We start from the raw sequence: 21,370 nt of genomic DNA, 5'->3' as shown, positions 1-21,370 counted from the left end.
ATACTTTGAGCCTAAGGACGAAGGTGAACAGCTAGATCCGAGGGTACATGTTACGATCGTTGAGGGGTATGAAAATTCCAGATATTATCGTGGGGGAGGCCGGGTAGGGTAGAACGCTATCAACATCCCATCTATGATCTTGACGAGATGCCTTTGATGAATATCGTTGTGCATTTAGGCAGCGTTTCTAGTACAGCTTCGATATCCGGAATCAATCTAGGTAGTTAGTTATTGAGGTCGGTATCCCAGCTTTATTACAGTTGAGTTGTTCGAACGCTCGCGGGTTCATTCCACCGAATCATGGAACTCAATTTCAAAGATATTCTCCCAAGGATGTTAAGGCGGGTCATGGGCACACGATGGATAGTATTGAATATTTACAGAACTGTGTGAGGATATATCGATATGATAGATACCATGTCTCACCTTGCACCCCTTCAATTTTCCTTTCACACCCTTTTGCAAATTAGTGTCTTCCTGGGAGGGGTCGGGGGGGGGTGGGGAGACCGAACCACGAGAAACCAGAAAAAAAAAAAAAAAAAAAAAAAACCCCTTTTGCCTAATACGATTTCCATATGAATTGCGAAAGCAAGTTGGGGGTTCATGCTTAGTCGCGATAACTCTGACTTCCGATTCAACATTGAATGGGTATCATTCAGCAAGGTAAGGTAAGTGATTCTGGGCAGTGACTATGCAAAATATGAAAATCCAACAAGAAAAGTAAAATGCCAATTGAAAATAGACCGATAATATTACAAAAGTTCGCGTACCCATCTCTAGAATATGCCAGACAGAAATAAAAAGATGCAAGGGAATGGTAAATAAAACATGCTAAAACTCGAATCAAAAATGAACCCCAACCTGGTACCCAAAATATATAGCAAATTCTCAGTCATTAAATAGGAAGAAGAACCACGGGACATGCACTCTGGTATCCCCACCATCACCATCACCTCTCATCTTCCCTTGGTGCATTCCCACCCTCCAGTACCGTCTCCACAACCCCAACCCCAGGACTGGGCCTCCTCATACCGCCCCTTCTCTCTTCATCTGCCGCCCCTTCTCCAACCGCAATTGTTCTCCTCCTCGCCAGATCCGCCACCGCAGAGTCATCTGAATATTGACCGTATCGATTCACTCCATTATTCGAACTACTACTCGGCCCACTCCCACTCGCTGAAGCCCCACTCCCGGATCGACTAAGACGACTTCGTACCGACTGCCTCGTATTAAGATCAGAAGTGGAATCCATCGTCCCCGCTCGTTTTCTACGATTTTTAGATGTTGTTGAAGTAGGCAAAATGGTTTGTGATTCGCCGCGTAACCAACCGCCAAGACTTGCTCCTACGCTTTGGACTTTTCTAACTTTCTTATCACGGAGGGAGCCGGATTGGTTTGTAGTTGTGGCGATTTGGTGGGGTGAGATGAGATCTTCGTCGAGGATGTGGTCGACACCGCGTTTCAGAGTATCTGCGACGACGGCTTGGAGTTGGTAGCCAACGAATAGAGGGCCAGGGGTTAACAGCGAGAGGGACGAACGGTTTGGATTGGTGGAGGCCGGTGGTGGCGTGACGGCCGGTGTTGTGGAGATTGGTGCGGGGCGGCGGCGGGAAGGGCTACGCGATATGGTTGGGGTTAGAGGGGTATGGATGTCATCAAGAGGATTTTTGACAGGTGGTAAGAGAGGAGATGTTTCGTTTGGGGGGAAGTGGAGTTGGGCTGGGATTTGAGTGCGACGGAAAGAATTTGTGGAGCGGATTGATGAGTCGCGTCGGGTGGACAGCGCCCCGGGTTGAAGGGACGTACGTGGATGGTCTGAGTATGGGGTATTGTCGATGGACGAGACCCGCATGATCGGGTTGTCAGGGTCGAAGTGGTGTTCATCTTCGGTTTCGGAAATTGTAGAATCATAGTCGGATTCGTAGCTACGCTCACGTTTACTTGATATTAAGTAAACGCCGGCGAAGTTGAGGAAGCAGCCGATCAGGAACCTAATGAACCTTGCGGCGTCGGCTTTCTCGAAATCGCGATAGAGGATTGCTGATCCAGTAACAGTGAAGATGTTGAAAAGAACACTAGGGGATCGGTTAGCCAATGGTTATATAAAGAGATTGTACAAAAGTGTACATACAATTGAGTAGGTATGACTTGAGTGGAATCGAACCGCTGGAGGGACCTGTTCAAGTATTTGATCTGTAGAACAGCTGTAAGGACGAGGATGAAGACGAGGAGATAGAAGACCGGGTAAGTGACGATTTTGTAGAGGGAGCTCGAAAGGAGAGATGAGACACCCTTCGTCGCTAGTGCCGTATAGCCACCTTGATAGGGCCTGTTAGCAGGTACGTATCTTCTGTGGCATAAGGAACTGGAGTCGACTTACCGAACAATCCGACCAGGCCCAAGTCGATGATAATGAACCTGGAGCCGTGCTTGCCACTCAGGTAGAGCAGAACCACGATCAATGTGCAAGTGATGACGAAGTAGACCTCGAATGGGGTCTGGCTAATTTCCCACCATATCTGACCGGGTGTGAGTTTCTCCTCCTTTGGCTGGGAGCTGGAAACCACGACTGCGACACCGAAGATGGCAATGACGACTCCTAGCAAGTCTCTCCTTCTGAAAGGCTCCTTAAGCATCAGAGGTGCGATCAAGCAATTGGAGATTAAGGCCACGACTCCAAGTGGAGACACAATCGAAGCTGGCGCAAAACCATAGGCCAAAAAGTTACCACACTCTCCAATGGTCATGAGGATAATCCCAGTCCACCACCATTTCGATCTTAGATAAGGTGGTGCACTTCCCATTCCACCATTCTTCGATGGTGACCGTTCCGGTGATTCGAGAAGATATCGGTCTTCTTCGTCGTCCACCAGAGCTCTCCCTCGCCCATCTTCACCTTCAGGACTATCGTAGGTATCGGTAGAGATCCAGCTGCCTTCCAAATCCTCATCCTCACCGTTTTCAACTCCATTCGGTGCCCCATTACCTTCTGGAGGGTGCAGTAATCCATCAGTCTCGGTGCTAGCTCCATTCCTCCCATTAGCAACACCCTTGTTCGCGGCTAGGAGCTTTCTCCTTCTCCTTCTTCGACGTTTGTATTTTTTTCTCTCTTGTAACCGTAACGACCTTGCCCGTGCAAGCCTAATATGCGCATATTTCTGGATGTTGAGGGCGAACGAGATGACGATGTTTCCGACGATTGAAATGACAATACCGATGAACGAGGACCATCTTGGGGGTGTTCCGCCATCCAGGTCCTCGTCGGCGAGAGTGAGCAAGGAACCGGCACCGGATTCAGGCGGGAAGCCTCCGAAGCTATCCATGACACCGGCCATCTACTTGTCCTGTGGTCGTGTTCGTCGTCAGTGGCGACGGGTACGGTCCGGACCGATGGCTAGTCGAGCAAAGGGGGGGAGGGAGAGGTTGAAGGGTTCGTCCTCCGATGTTTGTCGGACAGGGTTTCTGTTTCTGTGGGTTGCAGAATGGCGTTTTGTTAGGAGATGCCGCGTCGGCTAGGTGGTTGGCGACCCTTTTAATCGGTTCGAATGCGAAATGGCGTTAGCAGCAAAGAAAGTGCTTGAACTTGTATTCTCAACGGTGAGAATCAGAATCATCTTTTTTCTTTTCTTCCTAACGATGGCGGGATGTTAAATTTGCGGTGCAAATACGGGTCTCATAGTACTGTGCAGTAGATTAGAGTGTCACGAGCCAGCAGGTGTCGTATGCCTTTTGAGCCCACTTCAACGCTGCAGGGCAGAGACGCCGTGGGGGAGCTATTTTTCTCTACTTCCCCCTCTCTGCTTTGATTCACCTGCATCAAAAAGACAAGACGAAATAAACCTACCCGGCAAATAAGTAGACCGACGGAAATGTATGGAGAAGTTAGGAGACATGACATGCTGGACCAGGATGGCACTGCATATTGGCGAATGAGAGCCTGGCATTCAAACATGAGCACCACGAATCACCTTTCTAAGGCCCGACGCAAGAGTGGGGTGGCATTGGGCTGACCCTCCTCTGGCTCTCTACCTTTCCTCCACAGTACCGTGTAGTATATATTATTATCGTCCGGTGGTACATGTCGCAATCTCATGAATACCTCGAGATCCGAACACACCTGGGTGCTTATTTAAGGATTTACCTACTTTAATATCCAAAAGTAGTTTTGGATGTTGTTCTAGATCACAGGCAGCCATTCATGGATATATCGCTCGCTTCATTATATTTGGGGACCACCAGACAGACTAGCCCAAAATCACACCCATAGCCTAAGTTCAATCTACAAGTTTTGTTAATTGTGGAGAAAACCATTCCATAGAATGAAATAAGTAGATCAGGGTGGCTATGATGCATCATCATTTCACTAGCTAGGGAGTAAATGTAACTAAAGCAGAAGGGAAGTAGAAGGGACGGGGTCTCATTCAGAGAGAAAAAACCACAGGGCCAACGCAAAGTACCAGATCTGAGGCCGCGAACGAACATTTGAACACGAATGATTTCTGTTAGTTCAAATATTAAAGCATTCTGCTTAAGGGGTATAATTCACACTAGAATATATGAACATATAAAAACTCCGGTATGTACACCTACAATCCAGTTTATATCAACATTGCAGATATTATCGTTAAACGACCTCGGTTATGTGGCAACTAGCGGTTTGGCGTTGGCTCCCTTTGTTGCATTTTCTTCGAGTTCTAACCAACTATTGCATTGTCTCCTGCGCAGCCCACCCTTTGCGCTAACCGTCCAGCGGAGACTGGGTTTTCTGCAATTAATCTTACTGGAGTATATCATCGGCTCCCTGGCTAGAGCTGGAGCACTTGTGACTATATTACGCCTTGAATTACGTACATACTTACACACATTATGTATATTACGACACAACCGCCATGATATTCGAAAACCCCTACTGGTCATATGGCCGGAACATACTATCAGATTCTTGCATCGACGTCTCGATATCTTCAATAGGGTCTTCCCATCCCTTATGTTGAAAGGCTTCTCCCCCAAAGTTGATTCAAGCCGTAGATTCGCTAGGCACACTGACAACAGTGCAATCGTTATTTTCGTAGTCGATTGGGTTTAAGCATTTTCCTGAGACATTGCTGGCTTCGTTTTCGTCCTGGATACTCATGGAGCTCGGTTCAAGGCATTCGTTTTCACTTTCAATTTCATCATGACTTTCAGCCCGGGAAAGTTTGTGTTCAAGTTTCAAAATATTTGTTGCGATAGTGTTTATGGGTGATTTCCTTTTGCTGTGCTCATGCTCATTAGCGTCCCTTTTTCTGTCGATGAGTATTTCAGAAAAGTTTCGATAAGAGGGAAGTTTAACTCATCCGCAGCCAGAACGAGTGGAGTCTCCCCACAGTCATTTTCCTGGGAAAGTAGCTTCTTTCGGTCATCTTCAGGGAGGGACTGTATCAACTTTCCTAGGATATCTGATATGTCCACTCCGTTTCCGTCTTTTCGATCCGCAGCACGATGCAAAAAGTTCCTGCCTTTATCATCGACCTGTAATAGATAATCTGCCCAGACTCCTGGGCAGAGTCTTCGTGACCAGGCTCAGAATTTTGATCGATTCGGGGTAGTATCTTGATAACTTCACGAAGCACCGATGAGGATTGTCTGTGAACTGCCTGAGCGAACACTGTTACTTGGTTTACTGTTGAGATCCTCATGTCCGCTCCAGCTTTGTGGGGATCTCGAAGGATGGCAATATTATCTGCGGGATCGCCTTGTCCGTCGGCAAGGTAATATAGCCCTGTCCGACCAAGTTCATCAACGTCATCCACGTCCGCCTTGTATTGAAGCAGGAGATTGACACCATCTCTATCACCGTATTCAATCGCCCATGATAGAGGTTCGCGGCTATCATTATCCTCGACATTGATGAAATACGGCACTTTTGCTGTGTCTTGATCCTTCGTGCTGCCCTCTGTAACTTCAGTCTTTGGGTCATTGGAGTCCTCGTTCGTAGTTTCCGACGTTGGGGATAGATTGACAAGGCGTTCAAATAACCTCTTATCTTCCTCAGACATAGCTTTATGCCACCCTTTAAAGAAATGATGCATAGCACAGGCCCCTAATAAGTTATTGTAGTGAAGGAGATTTTCTAGAAAATAAGCCAAAGAGTTTGGGGTTCCGTGCCTGCACCGCTAAAAGGACGGGATTTACATAGTGAGGATCTGACTCTAAAGTCACTCACGACGACTGATTTTTCAGCAGCATTGATATTAAAGTATAAAACTGTTTGTTGTCTTTTTATTACTATCAGGTTTGCATATTTCTTTGTTTTATGACTAAAGTTATCGATTATTTTAAAGATAAATTTCGTTTTGGTGATCGACGTCAGTAATTACCTAAGTAGTAACTACAGCCGTAAACTGTACAGCCAGCTATTTCCCAGCCGTCCTATCTAGAAGCTGGAGAACCAGAAAATAGCGAGGAACCTGCAAGGAATCTGCAAAATGTAAATTATAGTCTAAATATATATAATATATATAAAGACGTATTTACTTATCTCGTACTTCTAGACGAGATAAAGTCGCGGGGTTTACACATCTATTGGTAATTTTTGCACACTCAAGCTGGGATCTGGCGCCGCACTGGTTCTGCTTGGCTTTCAAGACATGAAAAACGTCGACCGATGTATGCAATTTTAACGTGGCAGAAAAAAGAAGTGAACATAATATGCGCCATGGAATGATATATAGTCTAGACCTTGATATAGGCTGAAATCGCCTAAGTCGTATAAAAATACGAACATCGATCGGTCGGCCGGAATTTTTGTCACCCCGCAAGTACTTCCCAAGTGGTTGTTTGATTCTTTTCCAACCAAGAGCGCCTGGTCGTATATATCAGGCACCGACGACAGTCCCTCCAATCGGGAGTGCTGTTCGGAGACATAGCCAGGTTTCTAGTCGTATATTTCATCTTTCAAATCTTCCTCAACGTCACCGGTATCCAGAGAAACTTGACAACTAGGCGATACGAAAAGGCGTGGAATGGCGTGAATGGGTACGTAAAGGGTAAGAACAGAGGGACCGCGAGAGACTAGGCTTGGAAGGAGGCTGCCTTGAGGCAGATCGGATAGCTGGAGTTAATAGTGGAAGCCTCAACGATAGTACTATGGGCCCGGAGCGAAACTGGGTCGTCGAGACTAGATCGTGTTAATGAGGCTGAAATACTTTGCTGGAGGGGTAACAGCGACGAAGGAAGCCGAGATGAGAAACATCAGAGCTGGAGGGATATAGCACTAGGGAGTAGAAACTATGACGAGAAGAAATGGAGGATTGGCCCCGTTGTCGAAGGGGCAAAGAAGCCATAACAATCATGTTCACTGCTTCGCGTTGTATATTATAGAAGGCTCTGTTCACCAGACCGTGATAGCGGGCCAAGCTTAAGCTTATAAATGGCAGTCAGTATTACTACTTAGCTTAGGTATCCTCTTGGTGATTTCAAGTTGTCGAAACTAGCTCTACTAACAAACATATTTGCGACACTCTCATACTCTAGATATACGTGCACATAACTCTTCAAACGAATAGCCAGCGCAAGACGCCATTCCTAAATTTCACAGTCCGCCGGACCCGAGAACTTCCTCGAGACTACCCAAGGCCTAGTTTGTCTCATCTAAGGCCGTGGTCTGTTTCGAAACAATACATGGCCGAAGCTGCTCTCTTTCGACTATCGTCCTTCCGCGCGAGACTCAAAATCTTTCTTTCTTTCTTTCTTTTCTTTTCTTTTCTTTTTGGAGACTTCGTCTTCAGGGTCATATTTTTATCTGCTAGGATTAGGTTACACAATCAAGATCAGTGCGATTTAGCGTTGGGTGTGCTCTGTAACGTTAGATTCGCCAATGAAACCTCGCCGGGGAAAGACCCCTTCATGAATTTGTTCGTGGTCTCGAGGCTACAGCATGGCGTGGTGGAAGCCAAACCACACTTGGGCAACGTGTACAACGTTTCGGATATCAATCCGTCATACCCTATGGCCAAGTTTATTGCGAATTACTTGCTGCGTACCTGATTCTGAATGACCGTCATATCATATCTCAGTTTCAACTCACAAGGTGGATAGTATATTCGCATGGTTTTGATATTTGGGAAAAGATGGAAATCCAGATATCTAGATTTTGAGATCTAGAGATGAATATAGATTCGTATAGAAGTTCCAAGTACCATAATTGCGAATTCTATGAGCCTCTAGCAGTATAGGTGGTATATTCTTTTCATTTTGCTCAATTGGCTTTGGATGCAATATCGGTTGGCGCTGGTATACGGGGCCTTGTCGTTCTCAAGTAAGTTTTGGGGCTCGTATGTGCCTAAAACGGAGAGATGGAGTATTGATATCTGGACTTAGGGATTTTTTGATGTCAAAAAACCATTTGCATTCATAGCAAACCCTAGCCTTCTACCACTGCCAATCTAGATACCGCCGTAGCCATTGCTATTAGGTCATACTTCAGGAACCCCCAGTACCATTTCGATAACATCTACAACACAAGTCAAATCAACTGCTTAGTCAAGATGCCCATAAATGAGAAACAGGCTAGACCAACCATTCTCGAATTTTTGATGTCCCTGTTCGTCCATACCCTTGGACATAGTATCGATTGAGTGGCCATTCTTTAGCGTCGCTCAACGCTGGGGGTTTACAAATACAGGATATTTATTTCGATATTCCACCAGATTAGCTATATTAGAGATGAGGCCCATTTCTGGGCGCACCGATTGCGCAACACCGTTACTCGGCTGACACTTCTCGATGAGTGTAGGTATAGTACATCTCTGTGGATGCCATCGTGTAATGAGCGAAGGTTTCAATAAACTAGCCCTCTAAGGTAGCTAACTCTCTCGAGCTAGTGGCTTATTCGTATTGTGGTCCCACCGCCTATATAACGAAGTGCTGTATCGATCTCGGACCCCAAAATAAGTCCTAGTATGCTCTGTCAGAATTAGACTTTTGTCTACCAGTATTCTTGGCATTCGAAAGGGCTTAAGAAAACGAACTAGCAAAATACAGGGGCTCGGTGCGAGAAGGCTTCAAATAACAGTTCATTCCATCTATTGCCCACGGACCACACGTGTACATAAACATCTCCAGATCGGTTCAAGAGCTAGGACCTACTGGCGATGCTCAACGCGAGATTGGGTTTCGAATTCATGCACAGCTTTGCTAATGGGTAGGTCAGATGAACGTTAGTTTTTAGCTAGAGGTCATCCATCGAAGTAGTGTGATTGCGTTGGACACTTCTAGCCCATGTTGTAGCTCCCAACTCCTTTGCAAACCTTGTGCAATTGTGATGTAAGTACGTCCCCTGCAGATAAATACTTACTTTAAGTACTTAACTCAGACGCATATATTCGGGTCAATTCGAGCTGAAGAAGGAAAGCAGAGGACATTGTTTACGTAATTAAAAGAGATTCAGCCTAGCTTTCCAATACCTAGCTAAGCAGCATCGCCTTTGGAACTGCGTTATAAGACGAATCGGAATTTTCCTATTGAGGATCCAACAAATCAAATCCTGACGATGCAGCCCAGCCACAAACACTAACCAAGGTTGAAATATCCAAGCGGTTAACAGCGGGTTGAGGAATACCGGCGGAAGACTGGCGAAACCGACGTAGGGTTGGCCCAAGAGAATGATAACCACGCGGATCTCGCACAGACATGTCCAGATGTTGGTTTAATGTAATGCTTCCAGCGTCGAATGCAGCTGGGTTGGATAGGTTGAACGTCGGCAAAGCTAGGTGCCTAATGATAGGAGCCCGACGGAGAATTAATTACGAAGAAAGATATTTAAATAGCCCACAAGAACATCGGGGTCAAGGAAATTGGCTTCTATCGTTTCTTATCGAACTTATTGAGCCTTAGAACTATAGAACTATAGCCAAAATGAGTTTAACAGCGACCCGTCCTATTTCCAATGCCTGTCTCCCAATGCCCAGCATGTGTTTCCACGAACGACTGGCTACAGTTCCAACATTCAACACATGCGACTGTATGTCCGTATACACCAGCAGACCAACCGAGAAAATCCTCCAACCTAAAAGCCCAAATCCGCTCCCAAAGCCGTTCAGAATCGATATGCACACACATATTATGCCATCGTCCTTGCCTGACATGTCGAAATTTGACGATTCATCAAGCCCTGGTGAATGGATCAACTTGCGGCCTCACAATTCTAAGAAAGTAGACATGTACGTTGGGGATCGGTTCTTCCGAACCGTAGAAACCAATTGCTTCGATCCTGATACCCGGATTAGGGAAATGGACGCTAGCGGGGTCTCTGTGCAAGTTCTGAGCACGATCCCGGTCTTATTTTCTTACGATAAGCCGAGTAAGCCTGCGACGTTACTAGCGCGGCTATTAAACGATCACATCGCATCGTTGTGCCAACGGTACCCTAGTAGATTCGTGGGGTTGGCTACAGTTCCACTACAAGACGTTCCAGCTTCAGTAAATGAATTGAAGCGCGCGAAGAGCCTGGGTCTACGAGGAGTCGAGATTGGCACGGAGATTAACGGCCGCGGATTGGATGACCCGGAGTTGGGGCCGTTTTGGAAAGCGTGCGAGGAGCTTGATATGCCTATTTTCGTGCACCCGTTAGGATACGAACTAGCAAAGGAGAATAAGAGGTGGGAGAAATACTGGTCCGCCTGGTTGATTGGAATGTAAGTCCAGCCTATCGCTTATATATACAACATCATTTTTAGCCTCTATAGCTATAAAAAAAGACGTTTGATAATTTCTATCTCATCCACTTTATACGCCATTAACGGATAATTATAGGCCGAGCGAGACAGCTCTTGCTATTCATGCGATTATTTCGTCAGCTGTGTTAGTCCGCCACCCCAAGCTACGTCTCTGCTTCGCACATGCTGGCGGCGCATACCTCCCTTTGCTCGGACGTATTCAACACGGCTATGATTGTCGACCAGACCTTGTGGCTCACAAATCTGAGGGTATATCACCGACACAGCAAATCGAATCCACACAGAAGAATATATGGATAGATAGCTTAGTGCATGATCCGGATTTATTGGAGTACATTTGTAAAAAGATTGGATCAGAACGAGTGATCATGGGGAGCGATTACCCATTTCCATTAGGAGAAGTACCTCTCCCAGGAAAACTGGTATCCACGGATGAGAGGGTAAGAGACTTTTTGTCAGAGGAGAAGAGAGAAGCTATTTTATGGGGTAATGCGGTGGAGTTTTTGGGGTTATATGATTTGGTAAAGGAGTTAGGATTCCAATAGGTATTGGTGTATCTTTGTATGCTTTAAAGCGGTTTACATACATTCAGTCTATGATATCCTTGTGCGCCTTCCAGTGAGGTAGAACTAGTACGTAGCAATTTACTCTAGGTTCAACAATCGATTCTATGCCGGTAGAGTAATAGCTTGATTTCGTGACCACTTTAGTTCGTTAATTAAACGTCTTTCTCTCTCGCGGTACACATGACTGCTCATGGGTTTAGTATATATTTTCAAGTTAAAGGTTTTCGTGGATTTTTTGACCGACGAGAAACCAAAAGGGCTTCCAAAGCGAAAATATTCGAAGAAACAAACACAATGTTCATAGTCTTCCATATATGTAGACCACAATTATAAATCCTGGGAACACTGTTTGATCGACATGTACACGCTTTGTAAGGTCTAGTCTTCCGCAACACAACCACACGTTAAATCCAACAGACAACCGCACGACGATATAAAATGTCGTGTAGCCGCTCGACTAGCTACTAGCACTCCAATGATATTATCAATCAAAATCGCGGTCTGCATAAACCTATACTGGCGGTTTTCCATAGCTGTGGTTCTTAGAAACAATTGCTGGCTATTCAGGTGGAACAGCTGCACATTCTTAAACTAATTAGTCCAGACGCAGATATTGTTTAAACGAAGAGAAATAAAATATTTCGATATGCCATGAACTCGAAGTTTTCGTCTTGGCCGATTAACGAACCTTTCGATTCATGCAATAGCATGGGTTTTGTTTCCCTTGAGTTCGACCAGCCCTGAACGATAGGTTCGGAGAAATACCTCAGCAAACACAGGCTAGCAAGGCCTAAAAAGCTTAGCATTGGTTAACGGAGACTTGGCTACTTTTTCATAAGGCTGAGAACTATATTTTCGAATGGAGAGATGCGATATTAGGTGGGGCATGTATGCAAAGTTCGATTTACCGTGTACACGTTTACCTGCTGACAAATTGCCCGGCTGTGGGGGCAATCGAACTCGGGAGAATTGCAGGAAGGTTCATACATTTCAATCGGAGCCCTCGAGGGGTAGTTAAGCATGTATGAGGTCCACTTTGAATCTGGGTATTTCTTCCTCACCTCCTTGCTTCGATCGATTTATGTGCAACTGCCAACTGCCATTTATAACGCCCCATCCCTTCAAAAGTTAAAATATTTCCGCTAAAGAGTAGAAGGAGCCCCCAGCGTCGACGTTTCGAGCTACCCAAGGACGCGAGGGTTTAGCGCATTTTTTCCCCTTTTGACACCTACCGACCATGGCTTCAGAATTGACGGCTCGCCTGGCGAGCCCAACAACAGCTTCGATATCCGAGACAACTCCCACAACTTCATCAATACCCCGCATTGTAGCCTCAAAATACGGGGTTCTAATACCCGCTGTTGTTGGTGGCGTTCTCGTCCTAGTCTCGGCAGTTCTAGTCTTCTTCGGCCTGCGAATCCTGTTAAGAGAACGGAGAAAGGAAGCTGCGAAATCAGAACCGAATTTACGAAGACTCTCAAGCAGTTCGTCTGGGGTGCTGAGTGTTATATCGCTCTGGGGCGACAAGCCGACCGATCCAACCAGGTCGCAGAAGGGCAGTTCCCCCGGTGAGTCCCAAGTCTAGATCGATCGTTGTACGGGCTTCTCCATGGGCCTCAACTACTACGGCAAACACCGATCTTCCCATTGATCCGCAACTATTCATTCTTAGCTCCATTACTCTTATTCACAAGTTTCATAGAACGCGTCACCTGAAATGTTTTTTTGCTTTAAATTTCGTTGTGTTGCATTTTGACACTAATTAAACTTTCCCCTGGGAACGCCCCATTGGGAACGCCCCATTGGGAATGCTAGCTTGCCGCAACCCTTGAGTGCGCAAATGTTACAAACATTCATGCACTCAAGCGGAGGGGATCGAGCCCTGGGCTGTGCAACTGGCATTCACGAGATTGCCTATGATTTTTGATCAGCCGTTCTGATTGTTTCTGTCACGATTGTGACAGTTGCACAGTCACACGGGCTCTCTGTGCTCTATATAAGATCCTAGGGGCACCCACGCCTTTTTTTGGTTCCAAACATCCCTTTCACAATCCTCGTGTCCCTTTTTTCTCGCTACTCATTTGATACCTCACTCATTCGGCTATCTACAATCCACTCTCGCTCAAAATGCAGCTCAGACACCTCTTTACCCTTCTCCTTTCGGCCTTGCCGCTTACTCTAGCCGCTGACCTGAACAATAACGCTATCACTGCCCCTATTGCTGGAGATGTTATTACTGCTGGCCAGCCCTATGCGATCAAATGGACAAACATGAAGGGGAACTTGGTCACCATCACATTGATTGATGGACCCGCGAACAAAGTGGTACCAGTGAAGGAAATTGCGAACGGTGCCCCTAATACTGGTGTTTACACATGGAGTGTCCCGGATGACATTCCCCCATCTCAAACATACGCCATTCGGATAACCTACAACAATAACCCGGCAGACTACAATTACTCTGATCGTTTCGCTTTCGAAAACGAGAGTGTAGTTTCGTCTTCCGCTGTCAGCTCTAGTGCTGAGACCTCCACTGGCCCCGCTAGCACTAAGACTGAGACTGCTAGCTCCGCTTCGAAGACTGAGTCCGAAACTACTGCCACTACTGCCGCTACAACTGAGTCTGAGGCTTCTAGCACAGTTGAATCGACCGAGTCTGAGGCTACAACTAGCGCAGCTTCAAGTGAAACCGAAACTGCGACTACTCGTGCTACAAAAACTACGGAGAGCACGAGGGAAACCTCGACAACAGTCTCCCGCGCGACCAAGACGTCGCCTCCCGTCCAGACTAATATGGCTCCAGTAGACCAACAATCTTCGGCTAGTAGATCTATCAGCGGCCGAAGTTTGATTGTTACCGTCGCCGGAATGGCCATTGGAGGAGCTTTTATTTTTTTCTAGGTTTGGTCTAAGCTTGGAAGGCGAAAGATATGGGAGCGAATTTTGATTTCATGTAATATACATTAATGTATATGTCCGCACGTATTAGCATATTATACCTTTTAGTAATGAGCATTCTTATTTGTCTTTTCACTTTAATCTTCATTCGTAAATTTGGAACTACAATATTCAATGAATTCCTCATTGCCTTGTGAGAATACACTAGCCTTTGTTGTCTCGTCACCAGAATGTTTTAGCCGTAGAGTGTTGGAATTTGTGCGTTGGGAAGGGCAATTTCCGCATTGGGCGTTTTGCATGCCTGACAAGGGCCAACCAAAAGCCAAAACTTTTCTCTTCGTCTGTACCTTTAATTCATCTGTAACCCTCGACATCATTACAACCTTTCGACGCCACCAGCCGCTCCCTCCTTGCATCTCCATCGCTACTACCACCGCAAGCCCCGTCGCATACGTTACCTCTATCCAACAAACCTAATCAAGATGTCTCTTCTCCGAAGTCTTAACCGCCTACCCCGCCACCCCGCCTCTGTCATTCGCCAATTCTCCACCACCCCGTCTCGTCTAGACATATCCCGTGTCCAGGTCATCGGTCGCATCGGTACCGAGCCTGAGATTTCGCAAGCTTCAAATGGTAGCTCTGTAACTAAGTATGCAGTCGCTAGCACGATTGGATTTGGCGACAAGCAGTCGACTCAATGGCACAAGGTCATTGCTTTTGGATATCCCAGCCCGGAAAGACTCACTAAGGGATGCAGAGTTTTCTTGGAAGGAGACCTTCAACTGGGTGTATACGAGGGAGAGGATGGCAAGAAGCACACCAACGTTACTATCAAGCAGCGTACGTTAAACTCCGTATGATGGTAGCGACGAAAAGAACAATCGCTGATACGATTTGTGTGAGATCTATAGGTTCGGTCAGCATCTTGCAGAGACCACAGGGATCTGGTGAAGGTGAAGGTCAAAGCGCGTGAATTCAGCCACGCGTCTACCATTTCTACCATGGTTCGAAGTCTCGGTATTACAACCTCGCGGAACATAATCAACATATAATGCAACCCACCGTGCAACGGCGATTGGTCCCTTGTCTCCGGCATCCTAATACGTAGTCTTCTCGTCGCAAGGCTTTTCTGAAGATCATTGGCTCTTTCACCTTTTATAATCGGCTCCGTCTCATTTCTCGCTCCTCTTGCTTATTGGGCATGTTTCGGTAGAATTGTGTCTATTCCGGTGCGTTAGGAGCTGTATATTGTTTTTTACTATTATTTATTGCGGAGAATTATACCTCTGGGAGGATAGCTCCGTCGGTTACGGGGCAGCTGTACATAGATACTTCACCCAGGTATTCTGAATAAAATATGTCCATATGATTCGATGCCTTTACATGTGTATTTTATAAGATCTTCGAGTTTGATTTATTCTTTGTTATGGCCGCCCTTGTCTCGTCGCCAGACTCTTCAACTGTGTTGCCCGCCCTCAGGCGCCCTACCGCGAATGTATACCTGCATCGTGAACCGGCGAAGTCCTCCGTTTCGAATCCTGCTAGATTAGGAGCGTTAGCAGTAGCCCTGGTTTTTCACCCACATTGCATTGCTTCTTTGGAGCCGTAAAAGAGAACCCCGTACGAAAGGGTTGGCCTCGACAATATGATAGATCTAGGCATATAATTATATTCCAGGTCCCCGAGAGTACTAGCTTGTAAATTGAAATCCTACCCGACAAGCTTCCCGCGAAAACTCTGTCCCCACGCCGCTACGTCAGTATGACAACGCAAAATAACGTTAGCAGCCGGAAATATCACAAACCACCACAGCCATGCATATCTATCTTCATCCGAGCAATAGATCTTCATCTTTTCGCCTAACTTGAGCCATGCCACCGTTGCGTTCTATATATAGTTACGCAGATACACCAAACTCTCCCTTCCCGCTTTACACTAACAGCACTCAAAGGCAATTCCGATATCCGATGGAAAGCTTTGAGGTTGCAATAGGGCTTGGGAGTGCATTGGTAGGGAATGGATCTTCGGAGTTTAGTGAGAGATCTTCTGGCTTTTGTCCAGTCGGATGGCGTAGGAAGGGTCTCGTGCGCAATTTGAAGGTGAGGAGGACCCTTGCCTTAAGCTTCTGGCCCGGTAGTCGGTGAGTTTATCATTGTCTTGCCGAAACTAGACATGGGGAAGTGAATCGAGATCTATATGATCTTAAAAGTTACATGTGGGCAAAATTGAATATAAAATGGGTAACATATCCCAAATCCATGTCTCCATTTTCATACCTATTTCGATTTCAAAAAGTAGATAATCGATATATATCAAAGAGGATCAAAATCGAGCAAAAGACCATTTCATTAATCTAGCCGTCCAAGATGCAATTAAAATCCTACCTACTTCCGCTCCTTTCTCTCGCTTCTACTCTAACTGCGACTCCAATTGCTTCACCAGAGAAAGCAACTTTGGAATCACGCTCCGCCGCTGGCTGTTTCGAAATCACCCGATTCCGCAACTCCGGTACTCCTCATTCAATCTCCGCGACCGTCGCCTTCGAACTAGTAGATCGTTCCAAGAATCTCGCAGCAAGCTGCCGTGCGATCCTTTCAATTCAACCCACCATCGTCACAACTGAATTCCCAACATACTGCAACGACACAAGCGTTGCCTTCGGGTTCCAATATAAACCACCATTCCCAGGGTACTGGCTCTCTATCGCACATATTTATAACAACAACAACACGGTAGACGCTGGGACCGTCTGGGCAGGACGCGATGTGAGGAGATACGATAACCCAAGTGGGAATCCGAATGGAGATTATGATTATTTGAACTTCCCGGCGGAGTTCAGCGTTGCCTACAATCGCCATGTGCAAGAATTGCCAATATCGACTTTGGCGGCAGCACCCGCACCTACCTCTTAGGTTAGCTAGCTAGCTGAGATGGGGGTAGGAGTAGAAGACTTGATCGGAAACAAGCTGGCAGGTGAATGGCATTTTTAGCGTTTGATTTAAGCTGGAGATTTCGGATAGCGAATTCCTTGCTTCTAATTCCTTTAGAATGAAATTGAAAGATACTATTGTACTTAGACAAAGCTTGTCGGGCATAGTTAATGGAATCAAATTAAGCCAAATGCAATAACATCCTTTACACAAAAAAAAATTAAATCGTATAATATGCGGCGTAAAATCAATGGTATCATATAGCACTATAATAGACCCAGGTATAAAACAGATAATCTCGCCTTGATATTGTTCAAGGTCGATAAGCTGGTGGTGCTTCGTCAATCGCCTGCGTTTCTGGCCGTGGCTGGTTTCTTGGCTGGGTCCTTGACGGCGTCCTCTGGTGTTCTCGATCGTTTCTTGAATCCATTCGTGCCTGATTTCTCGATGAGGCCCTCGACGGAGTCCGTTGATGTCCCCTTTCGCTTCCTTCATTTGCCCTTGTAATACCCTCTCGCCGGTATTGATTCGTGTGCGTCGGAGAACCAGATGTTTGTGCATTACGGGTCTCCCTTCTCGGAACTCCATCATCATTATCCGTATCCGGTGCATTAACCACTACAAACATCAAATTCACTGGTGGAGGTGGAGGTGGTTGCGGCGGCGGAGTCACAATATGCATCCTCAATACCGCAGGTTGAGGGGGTGCAACCGGTACGGTCCTCATATTCGGTCGAGTATTTCTATTTTGCTGTCGTTCCCATGCTGTCCAGTGCAGAGTCCTTTGATGTTGTTGAGCCCGTGCATGCTGCTGCTGCTGCTGCTGCGCAAGTGCATGTTGTCGCATTCGCTCTTCCCGCTGACGACTATTCCAATGGTACCAGCTGATCCATTCTCGTTGCTGTCGGTCGTATATGTGGTACCAATATATAATACGAATGATAAAGACGAGGAATATAAAGCAGAAGACTGAGACTAATATCCACTTCAGCCAGAGGTAGTGTCCTGTTCCATAACCGGCGCGAGGTACGAGTACATATTGGAAATCTGTGGATGCTGGGGTAGGCGCCATTTTAGATGTATACGTATACAAGGATAACGAATTGTCTAGCCGGCAACTTCAAAGAGTCGTGTGTTTATATCTTCATCTGAAGTCTTTCGGTTCAAACTAATTTGAAGCCAAAAAGTAAAGCCAGCACGCCAGTCAATTCAAACCAACAAGTGAGATATTCGACGAAGATGCCCGGCAGCGAAGGAGGTTGAAAGATAGCTTAAGAAATGATACTTCCGATTTGTGCGAAAGAGCCTTACATAACTGCAATTGGAATCTTCCAGCCCCCCAAAACCAAGGACATTCTGCGGGATCAAGCATCAAAATCCCTTCCTGCAAGATCTGTATCATGAGGGGAACCAGACCTTGCAAGTCTGTGCGGCTGAGCCCTTTTGGCGGTGTGTAACGACGAACAACGCATCTGAGGGACGGAATCTGGCCCCCTGATTCGCTGGAGAAGCGAGACCGGAGGGGGGGGCCTGTAACAAGGCTGGGCAACGGATTGGAATCGCAACCGCTATCCCGCATACCTCTAAATATTGGCGAAGGAATATTAATATCGTAGCTCTAGGTTAATATCATGAAAAATTTTCGACGAAAATACCGCACAACACACAAGTTGCATACTTTGTTGGATTTTTGTAGGGGAGTTGCAGGTATGCATTATATGGGGGGACCATGAATTCGATCTTTATGTTAAGGAGCATAGAGGGGTTTTCAATTTAACTAACTTATCGATTTACATGAGATTTGATATATCGAAAGAATAAACAAATCTAGACATTTGTATGCAAGAACGTACGAATAGGTATTTCTGCAAGTGAAGTTCGATAGATAGATAGAAGACAGAACGCCAATAACAATACCAACACCCTCGCCTGACACATGGTCGACTTAAATCACTGTCAATGGGTTGTTTGCTCGCCCGTATCCTGGTCTAGTTTTCTAGATGTTCGGTAGTAATGAGTGTGTAGAGATTGAATATCAAATTGGAGAACAATAAATCAAATGACTGCCCAACGTCTGCGTTGTACTAAATAAGCCAATCTTCTCATAATAGTCCGTCCGTTGTCAGATATTGACAAAAAGTTTAGCTGGTGATGGTTCAGGTTTCGCCGTATGGAAGCTCTCCTGAGATAGCATTAATCTTGTCGTCAAGGGCACTAGCTAAAGCCTTTGGGACGGCCGGGGCGCCGAGGGAAGTGTTCCCAAGATCACCCCGTAAGCTCCTGGATCCTTTGCCAAGGAGGCGTAAACTTAACCTGAAGGATTTCATTCTTTGCATCGATCGAGATGAATACTTCAGAGTCGGGCTTTGGTGTAGCTATATTTAAGAATATGTTAGCGGCATTCGAATTAACTAGGAAGCTATGTGAATTCCTTCTACGATTTGAAAGGAAACCAACAGTCAGGAAATATTGACTTACAGATGGTCATCATCTCCATTTTCGGCGGGGAACTCGTATTTAACGGTCAAAGCTTTCCCATCTTCCCAAAACTCCAAGGGCCAATGTTTATATTTAAGCTCCGAAAGGGCACGTCTGGCGGCATCATAAAGGACGTTCTGGGTGTGCTGCGCCAGAATAGGCCTAGAAAACTTAAATGCCGTCGAGGGTTCCGCACCGTCTCCAAGGCCTGCAAGGGCAAAGAGGCTCTGACTCTTGTATTTGGTCTCGCTCCATGCACCATGTGAATCGTATGTGATGTCGCTAGTGTTATATCCATTACCATCACCAGTGGCTGAGAAATCGTACTCCCCGCTTTCAGTACTTTGGGTGACGAAGTCGAACAACTCGCCGTATCTTTTGTCACCAGTGGCAACATAAAATTTAACCGCGGGGGCAATATTATATTTCATGCCCGGTTGAGCGTTAACCTATTTGTTGTAAAATATAAAAATAAAAGGGTGGGTTAGATCGGTCTCAAGGAAATTCAAAAGCGCGGGGAGTAAGGATGTTGGCAACGTACGACTGCAACAGGAGTTGGGAATCCATCGCCTGTTTTCATCATGGCTAAACCAATCGTCACCTTATCTTTAATAGCGAATCCATGATCGGTGGTAATAGAATAACAGCCGGGGGCGGCGCTGTCTGGCTGTTTCTTATCGTCCCAGCGGAAGTTTCGATTCTCCTTATCCCAATAAGTTAGGTAAGAGCCTAGTTCGGGCATGGCATTAGTTAAGAAGTAAAGACATCTGGGTGTTTATTGGGGGAATTCAGATCCACTTACTTTCTTTAGCGTTCGTTGAACCAAGTTTTGCAGCTTCCACACGAGGAGAACCGGTCGAGATCGTAGTTTTGCCGTTGACCTCAGCCTTAGGACCGCAAACTATCTCTCACAATCGAATTAGTAGCAAACAATGGGAAGTTTGATCTTCCGACAAACTCGATTCATAGTAACATACAGGCATAAAAATCCAATTGAGTGGTAATAGTGGCGGCAGCATTGTTTGCCACATAGACAGACACCCAAGTATTGGTATAAATATCCCCTGGTGCCACACTTTCGGAAAACTTTGGTGGAGCGGTAAAAAAGAAGAAACGGCGTGGGACACCGGACCTGTTGACGATTCGGAGTTGGTATTTATTCATACTGGCGATTGGATTTGGTGCTATATAAATTTATAAGAATAGAGGAGTTTAAAGTGATATGGAAGGCAAGATGATGAAATTTTTTAGCTGTTTTGTGTTTTGTAGAGTTAAATGATTGCTGTAGATAATACTGAGCGATGGTGATTTTATCTCTATCCTTGGGGGGAAGTGCCATCCATTTATACTTTTTGGAGCGGTCCTCGAGCTCGGTTTGCACTTATTATATCGTTTAAGATTTGAAATGGTTGTGTAGCTGGTAGGATAACTCGCTAGCACTCAATTAAGGAGCCCGACCCTCTCGATCTCTTCGTTTCTTGGAATTAGCAGGACCGAAAGTATCGGATTGGACAATTGAGGCACCGACACGGAAGACGACATCTCCTGACGATAGTCGACATTGATGCATCGTGCCGCCAGTGGGCTATGCTTTCCCTTCATGATACATCGGGGTGACCAGTCTAGCTTAGTGGGTTCATGCATCGATTATCCCGTTGCATCAATGAACTCTCAGCTCTTTAATACTCACAGTCGAATCGCCGTGGCCTTGAGGATATCGGATGGGTCGACTGGATAGAAGCTCAAGCTCGCAAGCCAAAGATAGATCCGGATAAACGAT

At 46.0% G+C, this 21,370-nt stretch overlaps 9 protein-coding genes across 9 annotated transcripts; 5 read left to right on the top strand and 4 right to left on the bottom strand.

Annotated features, from left to right (window-relative positions):
* Positions 1–949: 949 nt before the first annotated feature.
* DFL_001263 (uncharacterized protein) lies at positions 950–3,323 on the bottom strand (the record flags this gene model as incomplete). The annotated part of the gene is made up of 5 exons (XM_067629853.1): positions 950–1,616; positions 1,807–1,815; positions 2,001–2,075; positions 2,132–2,318; positions 2,381–3,323. 5 exons carry the CDS (start codon positions 3,321–3,323, stop codon positions 950–952), a joined length of 1,881 nt encoding a protein of 626 aa, XP_067495832.1.
* A 2,106-nt stretch (positions 3,324–5,429) lies between these two features.
* On the bottom strand, positions 5,430–6,038 carry DFL_001262 (uncharacterized protein; the record flags this gene model as incomplete). The annotated part of the gene is made up of 1 exon (XM_067629852.1): positions 5,430–6,038. One exon carries the CDS (start codon positions 6,036–6,038, stop codon positions 5,430–5,432), a length of 609 nt encoding a protein of 202 aa, XP_067495831.1.
* Positions 6,039–9,897: 3,859 nt separating this feature from the next.
* On the top strand, positions 9,898–11,263 carry DFL_001261 (uncharacterized protein; the record flags this gene model as incomplete). The annotated part of the gene is made up of 2 exons (XM_067629851.1): positions 9,898–10,676; positions 10,795–11,263. The coding sequence occupies 2 exons, from the start codon at positions 9,898–9,900 to the stop codon at positions 11,261–11,263; spliced, it is 1,248 nt and encodes a 415-aa protein (XP_067495830.1).
* A 1,258-nt stretch (positions 11,264–12,521) lies between these two features.
* On the top strand, positions 12,522–12,869 carry DFL_001260 (uncharacterized protein; the record flags this gene model as incomplete). Its single annotated transcript, XM_067629850.1, has 1 exon — positions 12,522–12,869. The coding sequence occupies one exon, from the start codon at positions 12,522–12,524 to the stop codon at positions 12,867–12,869; it is 348 nt and encodes a 115-aa protein (XP_067495829.1).
* Positions 12,870–13,411: 542 nt separating this feature from the next.
* On the top strand, positions 13,412–14,185 carry DFL_001259 (uncharacterized protein; the record flags this gene model as incomplete). Its single annotated transcript, XM_067629848.1, has 1 exon — positions 13,412–14,185. The coding sequence occupies one exon, from the start codon at positions 13,412–13,414 to the stop codon at positions 14,183–14,185; it is 774 nt and encodes a 257-aa protein (XP_067495828.1).
* A 479-nt stretch (positions 14,186–14,664) lies between these two features.
* Positions 14,665–15,155, top strand: DFL_001258 (uncharacterized protein; the record flags this gene model as incomplete). The annotated part of the gene is made up of 2 exons (XM_067629847.1): positions 14,665–15,022; positions 15,094–15,155. The coding sequence occupies 2 exons, from the start codon at positions 14,665–14,667 to the stop codon at positions 15,153–15,155; spliced, it is 420 nt and encodes a 139-aa protein (XP_067495827.1).
* A 1,393-nt stretch (positions 15,156–16,548) lies between these two features.
* On the top strand, positions 16,549–17,094 carry DFL_001257 (uncharacterized protein; the record flags this gene model as incomplete). Its single annotated transcript, XM_067629846.1, has 1 exon — positions 16,549–17,094. One exon carries the CDS (start codon positions 16,549–16,551, stop codon positions 17,092–17,094), a length of 546 nt encoding a protein of 181 aa, XP_067495826.1.
* Positions 17,095–17,425: 331 nt separating this feature from the next.
* Positions 17,426–18,184, bottom strand: DFL_001256 (uncharacterized protein; the record flags this gene model as incomplete). Its single annotated transcript, XM_067629845.1, has 1 exon — positions 17,426–18,184. One exon carries the CDS (start codon positions 18,182–18,184, stop codon positions 17,426–17,428), a length of 759 nt encoding a protein of 252 aa, XP_067495825.1.
* A 1,084-nt stretch (positions 18,185–19,268) lies between these two features.
* On the bottom strand, positions 19,269–20,754 carry DFL_001255 (uncharacterized protein; the record flags this gene model as incomplete). The annotated part of the gene is made up of 5 exons (XM_067629844.1): positions 19,269–19,425; positions 19,591–20,039; positions 20,132–20,319; positions 20,393–20,491; positions 20,568–20,754. The coding sequence occupies 5 exons, from the start codon at positions 20,752–20,754 to the stop codon at positions 19,269–19,271; spliced, it is 1,080 nt and encodes a 359-aa protein (XP_067495824.1).
* Positions 20,755–21,370: the final 616 nt, after the last annotated feature.

This window comes from Arthrobotrys flagrans (assembly GCF_004000055.1).
Source record: "Arthrobotrys flagrans strain CBS H-5679 chromosome Unknown unitig_15, whole genome shotgun sequence".
Classification (NCBI taxonomy): domain Eukaryota; kingdom Fungi; phylum Ascomycota; class Orbiliomycetes; order Orbiliales; family Orbiliaceae; genus Arthrobotrys; species Arthrobotrys flagrans.
The sequence above is the reverse complement of the archived record's forward strand: the minus strand, read 5'-3'. Positions and strand labels throughout refer to the sequence as shown.